The 26,037-nt window shown below is 39.0% G+C and overlaps 1 protein-coding gene across 3 annotated transcripts; it reads left to right on the top strand.

Moving 5' to 3' along the window:
- The first annotated feature begins 767 nt into the window (after window positions 1–767).
- On the top strand, window positions 768–24,395 carry LOC133640645 (gastrula zinc finger protein XlCGF57.1-like). 3 transcript variants are annotated; one of them, XM_062034183.1, is made up of 3 exons: window positions 768–1,154; window positions 8,858–8,938; window positions 21,663–24,395. In XM_062034183.1, exon 3 carries the CDS (start codon window positions 21,713–21,715, stop codon window positions 23,297–23,299), a length of 1,587 nt encoding a protein of 528 aa, XP_061890167.1. In that variant the 5' UTR covers window positions 768–1,154; window positions 8,858–8,938; window positions 21,663–21,712; the 3' UTR covers window positions 23,300–24,395. The 3 variants fall into 3 exon arrangements, with proteins under 3 accessions (XP_061890167.1, XP_061890166.1, XP_061890168.1); XM_062034182.1 differs by lacking the exon at window positions 8,858–8,938; XM_062034184.1 differs by lacking the exons at window positions 768–1,154; window positions 8,858–8,938 and adding an exon at window positions 21,474–21,521.
- The last annotated feature ends 1,642 nt before the right edge of the window (window positions 24,396–26,037 follow it).

Here is a 26,037-nt window from a genome sequence, read left to right as displayed (position 1 = left end):
ACTCAACTCAAAAATGTGGAATGTGCTCCCAACAGGTATAAAAGAAAGGGCATCTCTATCCTCCTTCAAAACCGCAATAAAAGTTCACCTCCAGGCAGCTACAACCCTAAACTAACACCCTCCCCGGATTGTTAATAATCAAATGTAAACAATCAAATGCAGATACTTTTTCTTATGCCTTCTTATCTCTCTCTCTCTCTCTCTCTCTCTCTCTCTCTCTCTCTCTCTCTCTCTCTCTCTCTCTCTCTCTCTCTCTCTCTCTCTCTCTCTCTCTCTCTCTCTCTCTCTATGTACACTACTTTCTGTACATATCCTACCAAGTCAGACCTACACTGTTCCAATATCCATTTCTCTGTTCTCAATTGTTGATGACTGATGATAACAACCAAACCTAACCCCCCCCCCCTCCACACCCCGGATTGTAAATAATGTAAATAATTCAATGTGATTATCTTGTGTGATGACTGTATTATGATGATAGTATATATCTGTATCATGACCCCCGACTTAAACAAGTTGAAAAACTTATTCGGGTGTTACCATTTAGTGGTCAATTGTACGGAATATGTACTTCACTGTGCAACCTACTAATAAAAGTCTCAATCAATCAATCAATGCTTTTTTGTGTAGACACCATGAAAACATACATTTAGAATGAATCGTTCATGTCTTGCCCATCACTATGACTCTTTGGCCCCGCCCCTAAGTGACGCATGCGTGGAGGATATACGCTTTGCAGCAAAGTCCTCCTTTACTCCACACACGCTTCTAAGCCTCGGCACATCTCCTCACATCGCTACTAACTACACTTTATTCATCCTCCGTGTCAGGATAAACTCCACTCGTCTCAGTCAACTTTGGGCATTATTAGGCCCGCTTAGCTTGCTAGTTGTTTTAGCGCGCTAGTTGGCTTAGCATGCTAGTTAGCTTAGCGCGCTAGTTAGCTTAGCTTGTTAGCTGCTAACAAAGAGACGCGGATTTGATCAACACATCGCTTAGTGAAGATCAAGAGTGAGTGTAAAGTGTTGTGATTGTGCGAAAGAACGATAGCAGAGTTCAAAGAGGAACTTTCTCGACAAAAGAAGAGAACAAAAGACTACGTCAACTACTGGAGGCTGTTTTCAAGAAAGCTCAAGTTGTGTTACACAGAACAGGTTTGTTTACTTCTTACTCTCACATGTTTACTAACTTTATATTTCATCATTAACATGAACATGACGTGTTAGATTAATCTTGATTAATAGGTGTACTCAGACACATGATTGTTATTGTGTTAATAATGTGATTATCAGACAGCAGTCATTTCCATTAGATAATGTTCAAATATAGGTGATTTGGCACACTTATAATTAAAATAACAAAATTAATGTTGTTTTTCATCAGATATGTACTAGTATTGTATATGTGGATGGGGGCCCTGCTTTGGAAATAACGTGTACAACGGGATCTCGTTGGAAGCGCAATGTATTGGGTATAACAAAATGGTGTCTGCCAATGTAGTTTACAATGTCACTACGTCAGTAGTTGTCAAACTTTTTTCACCAAGTACCACCTCAGAAAATACTTGGATTTCCAAGTACCACCATCATGAACAGCATTAAAATACAGTAGCGTAGTAGGCCTTAATTATTCATAAAAACAAGGAAGACACGTTATTTAACAAGCATATTTAATATTTTTAGTTACTGTAACATTACACACAGTTTGAACAGTAACACTGTGTTTGCATGTAGAAAAATAAAACACTGTACTTAAATAATGAAATGATATTTTGCGTACCACTAGGTGATGCCCGCGTACCACTAGTGGTACACGTACCACAGTTTTAGAATCCCTGCACGATCGATTCAGGAAGACATGATCAATGCACGCGTGCGCAAAGACAACGTCACTTCCTTTTTACTTGTTGTACGTCAGTTATGTTCCTGCATGTTGTCACTACCATAGTTTTCTTTTTTGTCATCTTCATTTGAATAACAATGTCACATAAAAGATGACATGCTGATCATTTAAAAATTACGGGGCCCCTCAAGGGCCATGGGTACAATTTTTTTTTAGATATGTATCTGGTGCGCACCAGATAGATTCGGGTGTGCACCACTTAGTTTCTAGGATCCAGCTTCCTCAGTTGACCTCTGACCTGGTCCACAGAGATGACTAATGTCTGCTAGAGGTGGTGGAGGAGGAGGAGGGTGCAGCCATTGCTGGGGGGGAGGTGTGTTGAGGGGAGAAGAAGAGGGGGTGGCTGCGATGAGGAGTGGGGGGTGGGGAGGACACGAGCTGGTTGAACCGGTTGAAGAAGTTATTCATCTCTTTGGCCCTCTCTATTGTCCCCCCTACTGCTCTGGTCTTTGTCTTGTGGCCTGTGATGGTTTTCACACCTTCCCAGACCTCCCTCATGTTGTTCTGCTGCAGCTTCTTCCTGTAGCTGTCCTTAGCCTTCCTCACCTCCCGCTGTGCTGCTCTCATTGCCTCCCTGTCTCCACTCCTGAAGGCAGCTTTCTTCTTGTTGAGGACAGCTTTAAAGGCCTACTGAAATGAATTTTTTTTATTTAAACGGGGATAGCAGATCTATTCTATGTGTCATACTTGATCATTTCGCGATATTGCCATATTTTTGCTGAAAGGATTTAGTATAGAACAACGACGATAAAGATTGCAACTTTTGGTATCTGATAAAAAAAAGGCTTGCCCCTACCGGAAGTAGCGTGACGTAGTCAGTTGAACATATACGCAAAGTTCCCTATTGTTTACAATGATGGCCGCATGAAGTGAGAGAGATTCGGACCGAGAAAGCGACAATTTCCCCATTAATTTGAGCGAGGATGAAAGATTTGTGGATGAGTAAAGTGCAAGTGAAGGACTAGTGGGGAGTTGAAGCTATTCAGATAGGGAAGATGCTGTGAGAGCCGGGGGTGACCTGATATTCAGCTGGGAATGACTACAACAGTAAATAAACACAAGACATATATATACTCTATTAGCCACAACACAACCAGGCTTATATTTAATATGCCACAAATTAATCCTGCATAAAAACACCTGCGTGTTTGTTATGCTAGCTCCTAGCTCCTCTGCTAGCTCCTAGCTCCATAGAACACGCCAATACAATACAAACACCTGATCAACACACACAATCACTCAGCCCAAAAGACCGTTTACCTAACCCAAGGTTCATAAAGCTTATATATTTTTAAAAAGTTACGTACGTGACGCGCACATACGGTCAAGTTATCGAATGTTTAGCAGCCAAGGCTGCATACTCACGGTACCTGATATTCAGCTGGGAATGACTACAACAGTAAATAAACACAAGACATATATATACTCTATTAGCCACAACACAACCAGGCTTATATTTAATATGCCACAAATTAATCCTGCATAATAACACCTGCGTGTTTGTTATGCTAGCTCCTAGCTCCTCTGCTAGCTCCTAGCTCCATAGAACACGCCAATACAATTCAAACACATGATCAACACACACAATCACTCAGCCCAAAAGACCGTTCACCTAACCCAAGGTTCATAAAGCTTATATATTTTAAAAAAGTTACGTACATACGCAAAAAAAAGCCAAAGCTGCATACTCACAGTAGCACGTCTGCGTCTTTGTCATCCAAATCAAAGTAATCCTGGTAAGAGTCTGTGTTGTCCCAGTTCCCTACAGGCGTCTGTGTATCCAAATCAAAAGTCCTCCTGGTTAGAGTCTCTGTTATCCGAGTTCTTCCATCTTGACTGCATCTTTCGGGAATGTAAACAAAGAAGCGCCGGCTGTGTACTGTTGTGGCTGACTACGTTCGAAAAATACGTCCATTTCGCACCGACAACTTTCTTCTTTGCTTGCTTGGCTTCCTTCTCCATAATGCAATGAACATGATTGAAACAGATTCACGAACACAGATGTCCAGAATACTGTGGAATTATGAAATGAAAACAGAGCTTTTTCATATCGGCTTCAATGTGGAAGGCATACCCGTGTTCGTCGGGCTACGTCACACGCATACGTCATCCTCAGAGGCGTTTCGAACCGGAAGTTTAGCGGCAAATTTAAAATGTCACTTTATAAGTTAACCCGGCCGTATTGGCATGTGTTATAATGTTAAGATTTCATCATTGATATATAAACTATCAGACTGCGTGGTCGGTAGTAGTGGGTTTCAGTAGGCCTTTAACCTCCTGTGTTACCCAGGGTTTGTTATTAGGGTAGCACCGAACAGTCTTAGCAGGGCAGGTCACGTCTACGCAGAAGTTGAGGTAATCCGTAAGACAGTGAGTCAGACCATTATATTCCGTACAATTGACCACTAAATGGTAACACCCGAATAAGTTTTTCAACTTGTTTAAGTCGGGGTCCACTTAAATTGATTCATGATACAGATATATACTATCATCATAATACAGTCATCACACAAGATAATCATCATCAGAGTATATACATTGAATTATTTACAATCCGGGATGTGGGATGTGGAGGGGGGGGGGGGGGGGGGGGTTAAGTTTGGTTGATATCAACACTTCAGTCATCAACAAATGCATCATCAGAGAAATGGACATTGGAACAGTGTAGGACTGACTTGGTAGGATATGTACAGCAAGTAGTGTACATAGAGAGAGAGAGAGAGAGATCAGAAAGTATAAGAATAAGTATCTACATTTGATTATTAACATTTGATTATTTACAATCCAGGGAGGTAGAATGTAGAAGGGAGGGTGTTAGTTTAGGGTTGAAGTTGCCTGGAGGTGTTCTTTTAGTGCGGTTTTGAAGGAGGATAGCGATGCCCTTTCTTTTACACCTGTTGGGAGTGCATTCCATATTGATGTGGCATAGAAAGAGAATGAGTTAAGACCTTTGTTAGATTGGAATCTGGGTTTAACATGGTTAGTGGAGCTCCCCCTGGTGTTGTGGTTATGGCGGTCATTTACGTTAAGGAAGTAGTTTGACATGTACTTCGGTATCAGGGAGGTGTAGTGGATTTTATAGACTAGGCTCAGTGCAAGTTGTTTTACTCTGTCCTCCACCCTGAGCCAGCCCACTTTGGAGAAGTGGGTAGGAGTGAGGTGTGATCTGGAGTGGAGGTCTAGAAGTAATTTGACTAGCTTGTTCTGGGATGTTTGGAGTCTAGATTTGAGAGTTTTGGATGTGCTAAGGTACCAGGAGGTGCATGCGTAATCGAAAAAGTGTTGAATGAGAGTTCCCGCTAGAATCTTCATGGTGCTTTTGTTAACCAGAGAGGAGATTCTATAGACAAATCTTGTTGGTTGGTTGAGATTTCTCTATAGAATCTCCTCTCTGGTCAACAAAAGCACCATGAAGATTGGTACAGTAAAAACCTTTTAAACAAAGTGTTTGCTCTGGAAATTTTCTGAAATTTGTAGGTATATTCTTGCTATCGTTTACATTTTCAGAATGTATAATATTGTGTTTTAGAGAAATGCTTTGACATTTTGTTATTATTGTTAATATTATCTGCAATCAATTTTTTGGCAGCAGCAAAGTGGCCATTTGGGTAGGTTTTAGCTCTAAAAAAGGGTATTTCAACAAGTAAACAGTACAGTAGGTACTTGATTTTGATATATGTAATGCTCATAAGGGTATTCTAGTAAAATATGCAGAGATGAGTTGTGTCAATATCAAAATGTTACTTGAAATCAATTTTTGGCAGCAGCAAAGTGGTCGTTTTGGTAGTTTTTAGCTTTGTAGAGGGTATTTCAACAAGTAAACAGTACAGTTGGTACTTGATTTATACATATGTAATGCCCATACGGGTATTCTAGTAGAATATGCAGAGATAAGATTAAGGCTGCAGCTAACGATTATTTTTCTATCGATTAATCTATATATTATTTTTTCGATTAATCGGTTAATCTATAGATTACTTTTTTCGATTAATCTATAGATTATTTTTCCTTTTACCGATTATTTTTTTTATTCAAAATGAAGATGAAAAAATAAATGTAGGCCCGTTTTTTCAAAAGGCATGGCTTTTATTTACAAAAAAAAAAGAACATTTAAGTATTGCTTATTTTGCTTTAAAATGTGCAAAAATGAAGATAAACATCCAATACAAAAAAGTGCAAAAAGAAATATTCTGTAACAACAGTGTAAACATTTCAACAAAAGTGAAAGTATTGCTTATTTGCTAAAATGTGCAAAAATAAAGATAAACATCCAATACAAAAAAGTGCCAATCTAAATATTCTGGAGCACTGTAAACATTAAGTATTGCTTTTAAAATGTGCAAAATAAACATCCAGTCCAACACAGTACACAATAACCAATTCTACTCATTCCAGTGAGTGACTAACAGTTGTAATGAAGAAAGGTTAGCATGTGTACATGCTCTGGTTCTTTTCTTGTTTACAATATTCCCAGCAGCTGAAAATAGGCGCTCAGAAGGGGTCGATGTGGCTGGAACTGAGAGGTAATTAGCCTTCACCTCAAGCCAGGACTGCGAGTGAGCTCAGCTGCAGTTTATATTTCTAGAAGGTCAACGGGCTCATAGTGATGTTACTAGTAGTTGACTGGGAGGTGTTTATTATCATTTGGGGAGAGTCCGCTGCCTGATGCTCACCTGCTAAACACCTATCTGCTCCACGCTGAAGCGCTGACTACATGCGCTCTGAATACGCACTGCTGATTGGCTGGTGACGCTCTGAATACGCACTGCTGATTGGCTGATAATGCTTCGTGTGTACCAATCAGATGGTTGTGTGGGTGGGACAATGCTGCATGCTTAAACAGAGGCAGACGGAGCAAAGCAGCTTGTTAACACTTTAGCTTTAGCTTAGAAACTCGTTCGGTACACCCCCGTACCAAACTGAAAGCCCCGTACCGAAACGGCTCAATACAAAACACGTACCGTTACACCCCTAGCAGATACAAATGACACATTCATGTTTTTGTGTAATGAGGACAACGTATGCTAACGCGGACAATTGACTAGTTGATGGTTTTCTTTTCAAATGTTCATTCATAGCCGTTGTGCTGCTATGATAGGCCATTTACGCTCGACACAGTGTGCATACAACAACATTATTAGGCCGTTTATTGAAATACTCCCACACTTTTGACCACTTTTGGCATGCTTTTTCCCCCTCGCTCGCATCGTCTGCTTTGATCGTCTGCTTTGCGCTTCGCCATGACGGTAGTGTGACGTAAATATGCGACGCGTCGACGCACAAAAACGGCGTCGACATATTTACGTAACCGATGACGTCGACTACGTCGACGCGTCGTTTCAGCCTTGGATAAGATGTGTCAATATTAAAATATTACTTAAAATACATTTTTGGCAGCAACAAAGTGGCTATTTGGGTTGATATTTGCTCTAAAAAGGGTATTTCAACAAGTAAACAGTACAGTAGGTACTTGATTTTGATATAAGTAATGCTCATAACGGTATTCTAGTAAAATACCCGTGTGTAAATATGTGATGTGTAAATAACAAAATATTACGTCAAATCACTTTTTGTCAGGCAATATTACATTTAATGACAATTTTACATAAATGAATACATCCAAACACGTTGTACATATTTATTATGTGCAGGAAGAAATAACAGTTACAATTGTGTGTATCTTCCAAACAAGAAAGAGGTTTTATCACATCAACATGGGACTAACAACACTCCTTTAAATCTCATCAATACCACAGAAGAGGCAAACTGTCCTTTTCCAGGCACGATAAAGTCTTAAATAATGTCAAAAACGTAGCGATACAATAACCAGGAAGATAAAGTGTTTGTCTTACACCTAGTAATCCGCTGTGGACAAACCAAGCCAAAAATGCAGGTTCAGCGAAGGAAATACATTTTTGGCAAGCATTCACATTTTGCCACTACACCCCTAAAGGGACATGGGGGAAAGTCCTAGTTGGAAATACAGCCCAATTAACTCCTGAACTGGCATTTTCACACAGACCTCAAACCATGCGCACGCATCCAATGCTTTCTCGTGCGCACCAGAAACTATCTGGTGCACACGAGATATATATACAAAATAAAATTGTCCCCATGACCCTTTAGTGGCTCCGTGAAAAATAAGTAAGTCGCTTGTTTAAAAAAAAAAAATCAACATTTAAAAAATAAATCACATGATGGGAGTCAGTGGCGCCCCCTTACGTCATTCATTGCAATGACAGAAGAGTGAAAGTGATTGATATTGTGGCCATAATACTCCCTGATTTTTTTAGATCTACGACTTGTTCATGTTTATATTCTTGTTCCCTTTTACTCCTATGTAAGCTGTTTTTTATACAAAACATTAATAAAATATTCAAATATCACAGAATGTGACGTTTCAAAAGCACCTTTGTAAAAACAATTGTAAGTCCAGGAAGTGACGTAGTCTTCCGGTACCTATGGAGTAGTGACATTGACCACCACCACCGGAATATGTTTTATTTATTTCATGACAGCACGTCCCCTAAACGTTAAAACATCATGGACACGATTGAACACAGCATCCAGCAGTGGAAACGTGGCTTTATTTACTATCAAGTTCCTATTTTTAATTGTTGAAATGAAATCAGCAGTGACGGGCTAGTTGTTTTGATAGCGGCTAAATTAGCATGTCGCGATATTTGTACATGGGATCACGTCTGTGTGTCTTCTTCCTTACGTTTACTTGAACATCATTATCCAGCACCATCTGCTGGTCACATTGTGTACCACAGTCACTTGAACTGCATGTCATGACACCTACTAACTCGTATGTCACTCAAAAGTGCAGATTTTAACCATTGGAATCATTTCTATAGTTTGAAAACATCCAGCAGGCAGCATTTAAATGTTAATTATGTTGTATTATCCCCAGGTAGCAAAGTTAATTGCCTTTTTTGTGCTGTTTTGCAAGACCCCAGTCACGTGACTTCAAACTTGACACCTCATTGGCTGCTTCTGAGACAGCCTCCATGGTTTCAGTCTTGTAACGGAAGTGAGTCTTGCTTTTTGAAGTAGCACATTTTTCAGCACTGCATTTTTTTAACTGCGTTTTTATGCACTGAATTTTCAACTAACTGTATCGTTTCGGATCAAAAAGCATTCTAAAAAAAGATAATTCCTGAATCCAAATAAACCAAGTACCAACAAGAAAGAAAAGTAGGTTTTGTATTATAGGATCCCAACCTAAGAGGGGTTTTGAGACAGGAAAAAAGTATTATGGCCAAAATTTGCAATCCTGTGCGCGCTCTGAGGTCCGAGAGCCAGCTCCAGCTCGTGGTGCCCAAGATCAGACTTAAAACCAGGGGAGACAGGGCCTTCTCTGTGGTCGGCCCTAAGCTCTGGAACATTCTGCCCCTCCATGCTCGAACTGCTCCCACAGTGGAGTGTTTTAAGTCTCGTCTTAAGACCCACTTTTATTCTTTGGCTTTTAACACTACGTGAGTTGTGTGGTTCTCTGTTGTCCTCTGTGTTTTTAAAATTTTGATTTCTATTTACTGTTTTAATTGGTTTTACCCTTTAATATCATTTTTAATCATATGTATTTTATATATATATATATATATATATATATATATATATATATATATATATATATATATATATATATATATATATATATATATATATATATATTTTTTTTTTTTTTTTTTAAATATATATTGGTTTTATATGTATTTATTTTTTGTTTTTATTCAGTCATCAGTGTTTCCCATAAACTGCCAAGATACCTGTGGCGGTGGGGGCATGGCTATGGGCGTGGTCACCATGACATCATCGAGTAATTTGCATATTTGACTACAATGATAAGATTTTCTCTGAAAAGGCTCAAAAAATGTATACTTACTAATTAATAATAACAGTTATGTTTTAAACGTCCATCCATCCATCCATTTTACAATATAATTACAACACTTTATGTACATATTTATATACAGATTTAAACAATAAGTTTATCACTGAAATATATTTATTAATTGTGGTTCTTACAAAAAATATATCTTATAAAAATATAAAAGCTAAAATGTCTCTTAAAGCTCTGCCCCTTTAATTAGTGCATACTAAATAATTTAACTTTAGCCTACTACTACAACCATATTATTTACCAGCAACATAAAGTGAAACAGAGGCAGAGGTGTCCTGCCACAGTCAGTAACAAATAAACATAAAACAGTAGTGGTGGTAGATAGCAGAGGTGGGACCAAGTCATTGCTTTGCAAGTCACAAGTAAGTCTCAAGTCTTTGCCCTCAAGTCTCGAGTCAAGTCCCGAGTCAAGACAGGCAAGTCCCGAGTCAAGTCCAAAGTAAAGACTAGAAAGTCTCAAGTCAAGTCCCAAGTCCTGCATTTTGAGTTTCGAGTCATTTCAAGTCCTTTTAACCACAGACTAATATTTTTACACAGATTGTGTATGCTTTTAAAACGCTGTATTTATTTATTAAAACAAGTGCATTTGAAATTGCAGGGAAAAAAATGGTGCTGACATCGCAATTCATAATAGCACTATTAACCAGTCATTTTAATAGTTTAAACAATTAACTCATTCCTTTACAGAATAAACACATTTGCAAAAACAAACATTAACATACTATTGGTTGTATTTTATGAAAATAACATTACCACAAAGTTGAGAAGGAGCAAAGATCTTCAATATTTGTATGTGAGAATCACAAATAAATCTTCTGGGGGAGGATGACGCCCCTACAGGGGTTTGGTTTACAAACTTTCAGCCCCACCTAAAACAAAATTCACCAGCCGCCACTGATTATGATGCATTCTCATGTTAGGCAAAGTATAAGACAATACTTTCTTAACAGTATAATTGTAACCAGGAATAAGTCTTCAAGTAACAATATTCAAATACTAACATTGTTGGGTAAGACATAATTTGGTTTTATTCTGAATCCAGTGAAACAGATTGGTGGTTTTAGCTGATATAAAGACTTTCAGGTGTTTATATATGTTTAAGTATTTGGCAGACGCTTTTATCCAAAGCGACATACATAAAAAATAGATATAAAACAATCACTGTAAACATTATCATTTAAGGGAAGAATGTAATACAAAATATCAATACAAAGTGTCAAGACACAATAAACTCTCTGCTGCTGCAGCAACAGAGTTACAGTCTATAGGTCCCTAAAATATATAGATATCTAATGTATTCATATATTGTTTATGTAGGATATACGCATGTATATATAATCTAATCATATTGTTTCTTCAATTTAAAAATAGCTGACCGTTTTTTTCCCCTTTCTCTGGGATTATATTCCCAGTTTTGATCTCGGACGTCTGGTCACTTATAGCGTATAAGAATATTATATTACTGTTAAGCAAACTATGAATAATAAAAACGCCAAAACATGTGTCCGTTATCATAGCTACACGTATGACAAAAAAAATGCGTGAAAATCAGTGGTATTCAGTGAGGTAAGATGAATTAAATTTGCTGACAGTTCATTGCTCCTGACAAATGAATTGCACTGAGTGGAGCGGATCACCACTCCAAGATGGCGGCTCCGCGTCTCGTCTGCGCCAGTAGGCAGTAGCGCTCAATGCTGCGTACCCTTATAAGATGTCTATGGTTATAACGTTAGCAGTGAGTTTACAGCCTCACTGATTTAACTACACAGCAAATAAAAGTCATGTTACTTAGCCAATAAACGTTATCTTACATTCAAAACTTACCCTTCTTTGTGCAACTTCAAATGTCGAACGAAGTTGGAAGTTGTTGCGTCTCCGTCTGTAATATTCGAACTGCGTGATTTGCATACGGCAATTCGTTTTTTGTTGACCAAGTCGTAGTTTTTATACCCGAACGAAACCAACTTTGGCATAATTGTTTCTCACTGCCGCATTGTTTGACAACTCATGTTCGGTGGTTGTCCTGCAATTGGATTGGATGAGAGCTGTGGGATGAAAACAACGTATATTTAATTTGATTGGCTGTTGTACTGACAGCACACACGCTGACAAGCAGCACACACGCTGATAGACACAGACGTATAAAATGAAAGATACGGAGCGCTCCCAAATAACTTTTTAAGGTTTGGGTTTTGGGGAAAGTAGCAAGTCATGTCAAGTCAAAAGCCTCAAGTCCAAGTGAAGTCACAAGTCATTGATGTTAAAGTCTAAGTCGAGTTGCAAGTCTCTTTACATTTTGTCAAGTCGAGTCTAAAGTCATCAAATTCATGACTTGAGTCTGACTCGAGTCCAAGTCATGTGACTCGAGTCCACACCTCTGGTAGATAGACACAAAGCTTCATCAAACATCTGATCCACTCAACAAAGAGCTCCAAAAATCTTGATCCTACACTTCTCTTTTGTAAAGTAAATCTGAACAGCCTATATGGCATCTACATCAACTATATGATTTGCCTGAGAAGCTGGACAGGACAAAAAAAATAAAAAATTTAAAAATGTTTCTTGTGGCGGCCTTAATTCTTTCGTGGCGGGCCGCAACAAATAAATGAATGTGTGGGAAACACTGGTCATTGGTGGAGCTAAGGATAATATTTTAATATTGTTTTTAATATTGTTGTGCAGCACTTTGGAAACGTTTTGTTTGTTTAAATGTGCTATATAAATAAATTGGATTGGATTGAAGAAAAAAAATAAAAGCCTTGAAATTAATATAAGAAAAGTCCAATTAAATCTCCAATGTTCTTTAAAAAACATTGAAATTAAAGGCCTACTGAAAGCCACTACTACCGACCACGCAGTCTGATAGTTAATATATCAATGATGAAATCTTAACATTATAACACATGCCAATACGGCCGGGTTAACTTATAAAGTGACATTTTAAATTTGCCGCTAAACTTCCGGTTCGAAGCGCCTCTGAGGATGACGTATGCGCGTGACGTAGCCCGGCGAACACGGGTATGCCTTCCACATTGAAGCCAATACGAAAAAGCTCTGTTTTCATTTCATAATTCCACAGTATTCTGGACATCTGTGTTCGTGAATCTGTTTCAATCATGTTCATTGCATTATGGAGAAGGAAGCTGAGCAAGCAAAGAAGAAAGTTGTCGGTGCGAAATGGACGTATTTTTCGAACGTAGTCAGCCACAACAGTACACAGCCGGCGCTTCTTTGTTTACATTCCCGAAAGATGCAGTCAAGATGGAAGAACTCGGATAACAGAGACTCTAACCAGGAGGACTTTTGACTTCGATACACAGACGCCTGTAGAGAACTGGGACAACACAGACTCTTACCAGGATTACTTTGATTTGGATGACAAAGACGCAGACGTGCTACTGTGAGTATGCAGCTTTGGCTTCTAAACATTTGATCGCTTGACCGTATGTGCGCAACTTTTTTTTGCGTATGTACGTAACTTTTTTAAAATATATAAGCTTTATGAACCTTGGGTTAGGTGAACGGTCTTTTGGGCTGAGTGATTGTGTGTGTTGATCAGGTGTTTGAATTGTATTGGCGTGTTCTATGGGGCTAGGAGCTAGCATAGGAGCTAGGAGCTAGCATAACACGTACCGTACCGTACGTGGGCGTCACGTACGTAACTTTTTAAAAATATATAAGCTTTATGAACCTTGGGTTAGGTGAACGGTCTTTTGGGCTGAGTGATTGTGTGTGTTGATCAGGTGTTTGAATTGTATTGGCGTGTTCTATGGAGCTAGGAGCTAGCATAGGAGCTAGCATAACACGTACCGTACCGTACGTGCGCGTCACGTACGTAACTTTTTAAAAATATATAAGCTTTATGAACCTTGGGTTAGGTGAACGGTCTTTTGGGCTGAGTGATTGTGTGTGTTGATCAGGTGTTTGAATTGTATTGGCGTGTTCTATGGAGCTAGGAGCTAGCAGAGGAGCTAGGAGCTAGCATAACAAACACGCAGGTGTTTTTATGCAGGATTAATTTGTGGCATGTTAAATATAAGCCTGGTTGTGTTGTGGCTAATAGAGTATATATATGTCTTGTGTTTATTTACTGTTGTAGTCATTCCCAGCTGAATATCAGGTCACCCCCGGCTCTCACAGCATCTTCCCTATCTGAATAGCTTCAACTCCCCACTAGTCCTTCACTTGCACTTTACTCATCCACAAATCTTTCATCCTCGCTCAAATTAATGGGGAAATTGTCGCTTTCTCGGTCCGAATCTCTCTCACTTCATGCGGCCATCATTGTAAACAATAGGGAACTTTGCGTATATGTTCAACTGACTACGTCACGCTACTTCCGGTAGGGGCAAGCCTTTTTTTTATCAGATACCAAAAGTTGCAATCTTTATCGTCGTTGTTCTATACTAAATCCTTTCAGCAAAAATATGGCAATATCGCGAAATGATCAAGTATGACACATAGAATAGATCTGCTATCCCCGTTTAAATAAAAAAAATTCATTACAGTAGGCCTTTAAGTGCCCTGGTTTAAGAGGACTTATTTAAAGGCCTACTGAAAGCCACTACTACCGACCAGTCTGATAGTTTATATATTAATGATGAAATCTTAACATTGCAACACATGCCAATACGGCCGGGTTAACTTATAAAGTGAAACGTTGCGGTATGATGACGTATGCGCGTAACGTAGTCAGTTAAGCGGAAGTTATGGTACCCCGTAGAATCCTATACAAAAAGCTCTGTTTTCATTTCATAATTCCACAGTATTCTGGACATCTTTTGCAATTTGTTTAATGAACAATGAAGGCTGCAAAGAAGACAGTTGTAGGTGGGATCGGTGTATTAGCAGCGGACTACAGCAACACAACCAGGAGGACTTTGTTGGAGAGCAGACGCGCTAGCCGGCGACCTCACCTTGACTTCCTATGTTTCCGGGCCGCCAAACGCATCGGGTGAAGTCCTTCGTCCTTCCGTCGATCGCTGGAACGCAGGTGAGCACGGGTGTTGATGAGCAGATGAAGGCTGGCTGGCGTAGGTGGAGAGCTAATGTTTTTAGCATAGCTCTGTGAGGTCCGGTTGCTAAGTAGGTTTCAATGGCGTCGTTAGCACAGCATTGTTAACCTTCGCCAGCCTGGAAAGCATTAACCGTGTATTTACATGTCCACGGTTTAATAGTATTGTTGATTTTCTATCTATCCTTCCAGTCAGGGGTTTATTTTTTTTGTTTCTATATGCAGTTAAAGCACGATGCTATCACGTTAGCTCGTAGCTAAAGTGTTTCGCCGATGTATTGTCGTGGGGATAAAAGTCACTGTGAATGTCCATTTCGCGTTCTCGACTCTCATTTTCAAGAGGATATAGTATCCGAGGTGGTTTAACATACAAATCCGTGATCCACAATAGAAAAAGGAGAGTGTGGAATCCAATGAGTCAGCTTGTACCTAAGTTACGGTCAGAGCGAAAAAAAATATGTATTTCACTGCATTCTAGTCCGTCACTCTAACATTCCTCGTCCACAAATCTTTCATCCTCGCTCAAATTAATGGGGTAATGGTCCGAATAGCTCTAGCTGCGTTGAAAACAATAGGAACATATGAGGGAGTGAACAACTGATAACGTCACGCTACTTCCGGTAGGGGCAAGGTTTTTTTTTATCAGAGACCAAAAGTTGCAAATTTTATCGACGTTGTTCTATACTAAATCCTTTCAGAAAAAATATGGCAATATCGCAAAATGATCAAGTATGACACATAGAATGGATCTGCTATTCCCGTTTAAATAAAAAAAATTCATTTCAGTAGGCCTTTAAATGTCAGCAGCAACATGAAAATAACTGACCTTCAACAATGGTGTTTTTATAGGTGAACATTATTATAGGACATACACACAATAAACATTATTATAGGACATACACACGACAAGCATTATTATAGGACATACACACAATAAACATGATTATAGGACATACACACAAACATTTTTATAGGACATACACACAATAAACATGATTATAGGACATAAACATAATATACATTATTAAAGGACATACACACAATAAACATGATTATAGGACATACACACACAAACATTTGTATAGGACATACACACAATAAACATGATTATAGGACATAAACATAATATACATTATTAAAGGACATACACACAATAAACATGATTATAGGACATACACACACAAAAATTTTTATAGGACATACACACAATAAACATGATTATAGGACATACACACAAACATTTTCATAGGACATACACACAATAAACATGATTATAGGACATAAACACAATATACATTATTAAAGGACATACACACAATAAACATGATTATAGGACATACACACAATAAACATTATTATAGGACATACATACAATAAACATGATTATAGGACAGGGGTGGGCAATTAATTTTTACCGGGGGCTTTATTTTTAACACTGTCTTACACAACACTTCCTGATGTATAATACAATGCAAAAATGTCCGTTTCTGCACATGGTTCATTTCTGTCACTTTATCCTGCATTATCCAACATTTTTCCCCGTCAGATTTGGACAACCATCTGTTGTTAAAAATCGTTTTTAATCATATTTATTTTATATTGTTTTTTATATTGGTTTTATATGTAATTATTTTTTGTTTTTATTCAGTCATTGGTGGAGCTAAGGATAATATTTGAATACTGTTTTTAATATTGTTGTGCAGCACTTTGGAAACATTTTGTTGTTTAAATGTGCTATATAAATAAAGTGGATTGGGTTGGATTGTCACACCTGCCAGCTTGTCCCATTTCAGTCCTAACATGTCCAAAAACACATTTACCTACTGTATGTGAACAAGTCATTACCTGTGGTTGTCTCTTTAATTGACTGCATGGCTGCCAGCTCCTGCGTGATTTGAAAGTCTGTAGTTATCCCACGTAAGAAGATGAGCAGCTGGGCGGTGTCACGTACATCGCAGCTCTCATCCAAAGCCAGCGAAAAACAGTCAAAGTCTCAGGTGTTGTGCCGGATAATGCACCCCCGGCGTAGAATGCACCCCCTGACGGGAGTGTTATATCAACTAAAGCCCACACTTAAAGTTTCCACGTGGAAGATTGAATCTATTTAAAAAAGTTACTTAATAAGAAGCCAAAAATGAAAAAACAGTAATGTTCGTGTTGGAGGAGTTGTGAATGAATGAAATATGAAATCTGTGCTGCAGTCTGCAGGTGTACCTAATGTTGTGGCCTAGCAGCGGCCTTAGAGTGCGGAAAATACGGTAATTGAACACTGATGCAGTTTGCAGTTAAATAAAGGAGAAGTGAACATCCCAGGAGGAAAGGTGTAAAACAGTACTTGCAACGCGGTGCCTCCTTGTTTAAAGCGTCACCTTTATTGTTAGTTTTGAAGCCCAAATACCTCCATATTGTACTTCACACCCTCATTATTAACCAGTAGAATTGTAGTTTTTTGCCTTTCTTCCTCTTCAAGATGTTATTGCTTGTATGCACTTTGTGTGTGCGCCTCGACCCTGTAGTCACTCAGATGAAAGAGCGGAAGCGGTGCTTTTCAAAGTTGGTATTGTACCGATTTCAATTGATTGTAATGTATATAATGTAATGTATTGTGGCCAAACAGCTACATTTTTGTTTCATCTGACCTCACATGGACTAAGATAAGACCTTCTGGAGGAAAGTTCTGTGGTCAGATAAGATAAAAATGGAGCTGTTTGGCCACAATACCCAGCAATATGTTTGGAGGAGAAAAGGTGAGGCCTTTAATCCCAGGAACACCATCCCTGCCGTCAAGCATGGTGGTGGTCGTATTATGCTCTGGGCCTGTTTTGCTGCCAATGGAACTGGTGCTTTAAATGGGACAATAAAAAAGGAGGTTTACCTCCAAATTCTTCAGGACAACCTAAAATCATCAGCCCGGAGGTTGGGTCTTGGGCACAGTTGGGTGTTCCAACAGGACAATGACCCCAAACACACGTCAAAAGTGGTCAAGGAATGTCTAAATCAGGCTAGAATTAAGGTTTTAGAATGGTCTTCCTAAAGTCGTGTGGACAATGCTGAAGAAACAAGTCTATGTCAGAAAACCAACACATTTAGCTGAACTGCACCAATTCTGTCAAGAGGAGTGGTCAAAAATTCAAGCAGAAGCTTGTGGATGGCTACCAAAAGCGCCTTATTGCAGTGAAACTTGCCAAGGGACATGTAAGCAAATTTTAAAGGCCTACTGAAATGATTTTTTTTTACTTAAACGGGGATAGCAGATCCATTCTATGTGTCATACTTGATCATTTTGCGATATTGCCATATTTTTGCTGAAAGGATTTAGTAGAGAACAACGACGATAAAGTTTGCAACTTTTGGTCGCTGATAAAAAAAAGCCTTGCCCCTACCGGAAGTAGCGTGACGTCACAAGCTGGAGTGCTGCTCACATTTCCTTATTGTTTACACCAGCAGCGAGAGAGATTCGGAACGAGAAAGCGACGATTACCCCATTAATTTGAGCAAGGATGAAAGATTCGTGGATGAGGAAAGTGAGAGTGAAGGACTATAGTGCAGTGCAGGACGTATCTTTTTTCGCTCTGACCGTAACTTAGGTACAAGGGTTCATTGGATTCCACACTTTCTCCTTTTTCTATTGTGGATCACATTTGTATTTTAAACCACCTCGGATACTATATCCTCTTGAAAATGAGAGTCGAGAACGCGAAATGGACATTCACAGTGACTTTTATCTCCACGACAATACATCGGCGAAACACTTTACCTACGGAGCTAACGTGATAGCATCGGGCTCAAATGCAGATAGAAACAAAATAAATAAGCCCCTGACTGGAAGGATAGACAGAAAATCAACAATATTATTAAACCCTGGACATGTAAATACACGGTTAATGCTTTCCAGCTTGGCGAAGATTAACAATGCTGTTGCTAACGACGCCATTGAAGCTAACTTAGCAACGGGACCTCATAGAGCTATAATAAAAACATTAGCGCTCCACCTACGCCAGCCAGCCCTCATCTGCTCATCAACACCCGTGCTCACTTGCGTTCCAGCGATCGACGGAAGGACGAAGGACTTCACCCGATCATCCGTGCGGTCGGCGGCTAGCGTCGGCTAGCGCGTCTGCTATCCAAGTCAAAGTCCTCCTGGTTGTGTTGCTGTAGTCCGCCGCTAATACACCGATCCCACCTACAGCTTTCTTCTTTGCAGTCTTCATTGTTCATTAAACAAATTGCAAAAGATTCACCAACACAGATGTCCAGAATACTGTGGAATTTTGAGATGAAAACAGAGCTTTTTTGTATTGGATTCAATGGGGTACCAATACTTCCGTTTATCTAGTGACGTCACGCGCATACGTCATCATACATAGACGTTTTCAACCGGAAGTTTAGCGGGAAATTTAAAATTGCACTTTATAAGTTAACCCGGCCGTATTGGCATGTGTTGCAATGTTAAGATTTCATCATTGATATATAAACTATCAGACTGCGTGGTCGGTAGTAGTGGCTTTCAGTAGGCCTTTAACATTGCTGTACGTATACTTTTGACCCAGCAGATTTGGTCACATTTTCAGTAGACCCATAATAAATTCATAAAAGAAGCAAATAAGAGTTGTAGAAATGATTGGAAACTCAAGACAGCCATGACATTATGTTCTTTACAAGTGTATGTAAACTTTTGATCGCAACTGTATATATGCATGTGTATATGTATATATATCCATTCATCCATTTTCTACTGCGTATCTTTTTCGGAGTCGCGGATGGTGCTGGAGCCTATCTCAGCTACAATCGGGTGGAAGGCGGGATATGTATATATATAAATACTAGGGGTGTAATGGTACAGGTATTTTATCGAACCGTTTCGGTACGGGGGTTCCGGTACGGGGGTTCCGGTTCGGTGCGGCGGTGTACCGAACGAGTTTCCACACGGACATATTAAGTAGCGTACTGCACATTGTGTAAACAATACTCAAAATGCCGGACACCTGAGGCATCCAAGAAACTCCGCCCCGACAGCTCCGCAAAAGAGGACACGCCCGGCGAAAAGAGGACACACGGCCAGTCTATCCCAGCCCGTTAGCAAAAGAGGCCATGTCCGGCGAAACCGGGCCCGGTCCTGACCACACGTCCTCCCCCCACTGGACATGCCCTCCCCCGCGGGGCCGCCCGGGCGGTGCCCCCCAAATGCCCCAAATGTCCGGCACCCCGAGCTATGGTTGCGTGTATTAACAATGTACGTTCAGAGTTAAGAAGGTTAAAAACAAAACAAATTGTGCGCGCAGCAGCATTGGTGAGGGAGAGACAGAAAGAGGGCGAGTGAGAGAGTTATGATAAACGTGCATGCTTTTTATCCATAGAATTATCAGATTACATTTTTTTACTATCTATAGCAGGGGTGTCAAAAGTGTGCCCCGGAGGCCATTTGCAGCCCACAGCTAATGTTTTAAAGGCCCACGGCACATTCTAAAAATACTATTAAAATAAACAAAAACATAGCAAAAGTGAAATAAAAAAGCTTAAAGGTTAAATGTCATTTAGAAAAAGTTGCAATGTTGACTAATAAAACAAAGCTGTTTTTTTTTTTCTTTCAAACTGTCATTGCTCAAAACATAATATTGAATCAAAATCAATGTTATCATGAATTATTGACCTATCCAAGGTTCCCATTACTTCACATCAAATATTCCACTAAGACAAATATTTTTGGTGGAAGATTTTGCAAATTTGGTAAATAAATAACCAAAAATGTATATTTTGTTGTTTTCTTACTGTACCGAAAATGAACCGAACCGTGACCTCTAAACCGAGGTACGTACCGAACCGAAATGTTTGTGTACCGTTACACCCCTAATATATACTGTATATTTATGTATATATTAGGGCTGCAACAACTAATCGATTAAATTGATTAAAATCGATTATAAAAATAGTTGCCGATTAATTTAGTCATCGATTCGTTGGATCTATGCTATGCGCATGCGCAGAGGCTTTTTTTTTTAAAAAAAAAATATATATATATTTTTATTTTTTTCATTTTTTTTAATAAACCTTTATTTATAAACTGCAACATGTACAAACAGCTGAGAAACAATAATCAAAATAAGTATGGTGCCAGTATGCTGTTTTTTTCAATAAAATACTGGAAAGGATAGAAATGTAGTTTGTCTATGTTATCCGATTATTAATCGAAGTAATAATCGACAGATTAATCGATTATCAAATTAATCGTTAGTTGCAGCCCTAGTATATATGTTCAGTTTAACAGTCCAGTTGTGATTGATTGAATGCCCTGAGAATTTTACTGGACATTCTTTTGTAATTGCCCCAAAATAACGTGTAGTATTTTGTTAATTTCTTGGCAAAAATATTTTTATTTGAAAGATATTTTCAAAGCAGAATATTGTCCTTAGGGCCCTCTGGCACCTCATGGGGGACCCGTAAAATCTGTGCCTCTTAAGACCTCACTGTTGGCTTTGGGAACGCCTCGGGATCCCCCGGGAGGAGCTGGACGAAGTGGCTGGGGAGAGGAAAGTCTGGGCTTCCCTGCTTAGGCTGCTGCCCCCGCGACCCGACCTCAGATAAGCGGAAGAAGATGGATGGATGGATGTTGGCTTTGTACACTCATGTTACTTCTCAACTAGTCAAAGTTGATGCTAATCGACCTGTTTCTTCTCCTTTTTACTGAATGTGAAAGCAAAAGTGAGTCCACAAATAACCGAATCGTAAAGCAGAATTGAAAATGAAATCTGAATTGGTAAAATCTTATCAGTATCGCTCCTAACATGTGACTGAACAAAGATGGACTCCACTCGAGCATGTTTGTCTTCTTGTGTCCTGCAGACGTCTGTGAAGAACATCTTCTCTCTGAGCAACACAGGTGGAGCTTCAGGATGGACAAGGAGGAGCCACAGCCCTTCCACATTAAGGAGGAAGAAGAGGCGCCACATACATTACAAATGCAAAGGGAAGAAAATAACCCACTGACCTCCCATTTTAAAGAGGAAGAGGAGGAACACAGCATCAGTCAAGAATGGTTGGAGGAGTTCCATGTGATTGTGAAGAGTGAAGATGATGAGGTCAAAGGTGAGAGTGAGGAGAAGAGAGAGGCGGAGCCTCCAAGCAGCAGCTCAACTCAACACATGACAACAGAAGCTGATGGAGACCACTGTGGAGGATCACAAGCAGACAAGCTCTTAGCTCCACTATCACATAGTGAGGACACAACGTCACACTCTCCTGACACTGATGATGAACACTCTAAAGATGATAAGACATGTCACACTGACAACAAACGCTTCACATGTTCTCACTGTGACAAAACCTTTAAATCTCCTAGTAATTTGAAAATACACATGAGAACACACACTGGAGAAAAACCTTTTTCATGTTCAATCTGCGGTAAAGATTTTAATCAAAAGGGCCATTTGGAAAGACACATAAGAACACACACAGGAGAAAAACCTTTTTCATGTTCAATCTGCGGTAAAGATTTTAATGAAAGGAGCAATTTGAAAATACACATAAGAACACACACTGCAGAAAAACCTTTTTTCTGCTCAGAATGTGGTAAACGTTTTAAACAAGGTGCTCATTTGAAAATACACATGAGAACACACACTTTAGAAAAACCTTTTTCATGTTCAATCTGTGGTAAAGATTTTACTCTTAATCGACAGTTAAAAAGTCACATGACGACACACGCTGGAGAAAAACCTTTTACCTGCTCAGAATGCGGTAAAAGATTTGCACGAAAATATGACTTAAAACCACACATGAGAAAACACACTGGTGAAAAACCTTTTTCCTGCTCAAAATGTGGTAAAAGTTTTGTATTAAGTCGAAGTTTAAAAGTACACATGAGAATACACACTGGAGAAAAACCTTTTATATGTTCAGTATGTGGTAGAAGTTTTATAGATCACAAGCCATTAAAATTTCACATGAGAATGCACACTTTAGAAAAACCTTTTTCATGTTCAATCTGTGGTAAAGATTTTACTCTTAATCAACAGTTGAAAAGGCACATGACGACACACGCTGGAGAAAAACCTTTTACCTGCTCAGAATGCGGTAAAAGATTTGCACGAAAACATGACTTAAAACCACACATGAGAATACACACTGGTGAAAAACCTTTTTCCTGCTCAAAATGTGGTAAAAGTTTTGTAGTAAGTCGAAGTTTAAAAGTACACATGAGAATACACACTGGAGAAAAACCTTTTTTATGTTCAGTATGTGGTAAAAGTTTTATAGATCACAAGCCATTAAAATTACACATGAGAACGCACTCTGGTGAAAAACCATACTCCTGTTCAAGCTGCAACAAAAGCTTTAGTTGCCGAAAATATTATATATTACACATGAGAACACACACAGGAGAGAAAGTGTGGAGTTGCAGTGTGTGTGGTGAAAGATTCTCTTATGAGAAGCAGTGTAAGAAACACAAGTGTGCTGGTGAGAACAGCAGCAGCAAATGAAGATGCAGGATTTAAAATAAACTTTCAAAACTTTAACTTTGACTTTCTAACAACATCAGCACATATAACATGTGTGACATCATTGTTGTGTGTGTGTGTAACACAATCTTGTTAACATGATTGTAACATTTATAGATTAGATACTTCAGATTAGTGCTTTTATTTCAGTCAAGTACATGAGTTAATATACACATTTGTGTACTTTAAAATGAACAGGACAATTTAAAGGCCTACTGAAAGCCACTACTACCGACCACGCAGTCTGATAGTTTATATATCAATGATGAAATCTTAACATTGCAACACATGCCAATACGGCCGGGTTAACTTATAAAATGCAATTTTAAATTTCCCGCTAAACTTCCGGTTGAAAACGTCTATGTATGATGACGTATGCGCGTGACGTCAATCGATGAACCGGAAGTATTGGTACACCGTTGAATCCAATACAAAAAACCTCTGTTTTCATCTCAAAATTCCACAGTATTCTGGACATCTGTGTTGGGGAATCTTTTGCAATTTGTTTAATGAACAATGAAGACTGCAAAGAAGAAAGTTGTAGGTGGGATCGGTGTATTAGCGGCTGGCTGCAGCGACACAAGCAGGAGAACTTTGAGATGTATAGCAGACGCGCTAGCCACACTACATAAAATATGTTACATACAATAAACATTTTAAGTGTAGATATTCATAATTCACTTTTATACTTATTCATAATAGTGTCTTATATATGTTTTTTGAAATAATGAAGTGTTACATTTTGTATTTTCTAATTGTAGCTGATTCCATAGATGAACTCCTTTATATGATATACATTTTTTTTTTTACATGTGTTCATACCTTTGCTTTTGAGTATACATAAATCCCTCTTAGTTCATATTTACTGGTTCACATCTGAAACATCTTCTGGACCACTTCTGGAAGCATATTATTATTTACTTTATACATCATTTGAACAGTTGTCTTTTATACAATTTTAAAATGTGTGACTTTATGAATCATTTGTTGGGTCTCTATAATCCATTCTATTAATTGTCTTTATTACTCTCTTTTGTATTATGAATATTGTTGTGTGATTGTTTTATATGTATGTCCCCAGACCTTTATGCAATAAACAATGTATGCTTCAACTAAAGTTGGGTCCAATAATAAATGTAGTTAATATTTGTGGGTATGTTCGGTACCTGGAGGATGTGTGTAATGTTGAGATGTATTGGAGATGACTTGGTTTGTTTGGATGTTGTCAACCTGTCAATTGTTCTATTTAAACATGTTGTCAGATCTCGCGAGAGAAACAAGCAACCAGCTCTATTACTTCTTCTTCTTACTGGCAGTTTGCAGCCATGACTTGAAAGGTTCATACTGCCACCTACTGGACTGTAGAATGTAGTGTGGGCCATAGGACAGAAGGAGGAAATCCCGTTAAGAACCTGTGGAGGTCAGCAATACACCTAAGATGTTCTACTAGTCTGCTGGAAATAGAAAGAAGAAGAAAGAGAAAAACGCAAGATGGCGTTTGATGGAGAAAGTCTAAACGTGGGCATTATAATTCTGTATTTTTAATCAGTGCATACATGTGCACATATATGTCGTTTAATAGAGTAAACATCGTCAATAATTGTTTGTATCCGGATACATTAGTCTGAGCGCATGTTGACGCTTCTTCGCTTGTTAGCTAGCTTAGCTTGTTAGCTGCTAACAAAGACGCGACACATTCGTACAACTACGCGCGGATTAAGAAGACAAAATTAGTGATCAAAACACATCGCTAAGCAGAGATCAAGTGTGAGTGTAAAGTGTTGTGATTGTGTGAAAATGTGCGAAAGAACGATAGCAGAGTACGAGGAGGAACTTTGTCCAACAAAAGAGGAGAAGGAGCGACAACATCAAAAACATCAAGTTGTGTTTCACAGAACAGGTTTGTTTACTTCTTACGATCACATGTTTACTAACTTTATATTTATTTATTACTGCAATTCTTAAATATGTTGTATGTAAGGATATGGGTGTTGTTGATGCACGTAAGTCTGGTACTTGCAACGACCTGGTTGCTTAGCTACCTGTAAAAATGAGTTACTTATCAATCAATCAATCAGTGTTTACTTGTATAGCCCTAAATCACGAGTGTCTCAAAGGGCTGCACAAGCCACACCGACATCCTCGGCTCAGATCCCACATCAGGGCAAGGAAAAACTCAACCCAGTGGGATGACAATGAGAAACCCTGGAGGGGACCGCATATGTCCAGTCCATGGTGGATCTAGCATAATAGTGTGAGAGTCCAGTCCATAGTGGATCTAACATAATAGTGTGAGAGTCCAGTCCATAGTGGATCTAACATAATAGTGTGAGAGTCCAGTCCATAGTGGATCTAACATAATAGTGTGAGAGTCCAGTCCATAGTGGATCTAACATAATAGTGTGAGAGTCCAGTCCATAGTGGATCTAACATAATAGTGTGAGAGTCCAGTCCATAGTGGATCTAACATAATAGTGTGAGAGTCCAGTCCATAGTGGATCTAACATAATCGTGTGAGAGTCCAGTCCATAGTGGATCTGGCATAATAGTGTGAGAGTCCAGTCCATAGTGGATCTAACATAATAGTGTGAGAGTCCAGTCCATAGTGGATCTAACATAATCGTGTGAGAGTCCAGTCCATAGTGGATCTAGCATAATAGTGTGAGAGTCCAGTCCATAGTGGATCTAACATAATAGTGAGAGTCCAGTCCATAGTGGAT

Source organism: Entelurus aequoreus, linkage group LG23 (genome assembly GCF_033978785.1).
Source record: "Entelurus aequoreus isolate RoL-2023_Sb linkage group LG23, RoL_Eaeq_v1.1, whole genome shotgun sequence".
NCBI lineage: Eukaryota > Metazoa > Chordata > Actinopteri > Syngnathiformes > Syngnathidae > Entelurus > Entelurus aequoreus.
The sequence above is the reverse complement of the archived record's forward strand: the minus strand, read 5'-3'. Positions and strand labels throughout refer to the sequence as shown.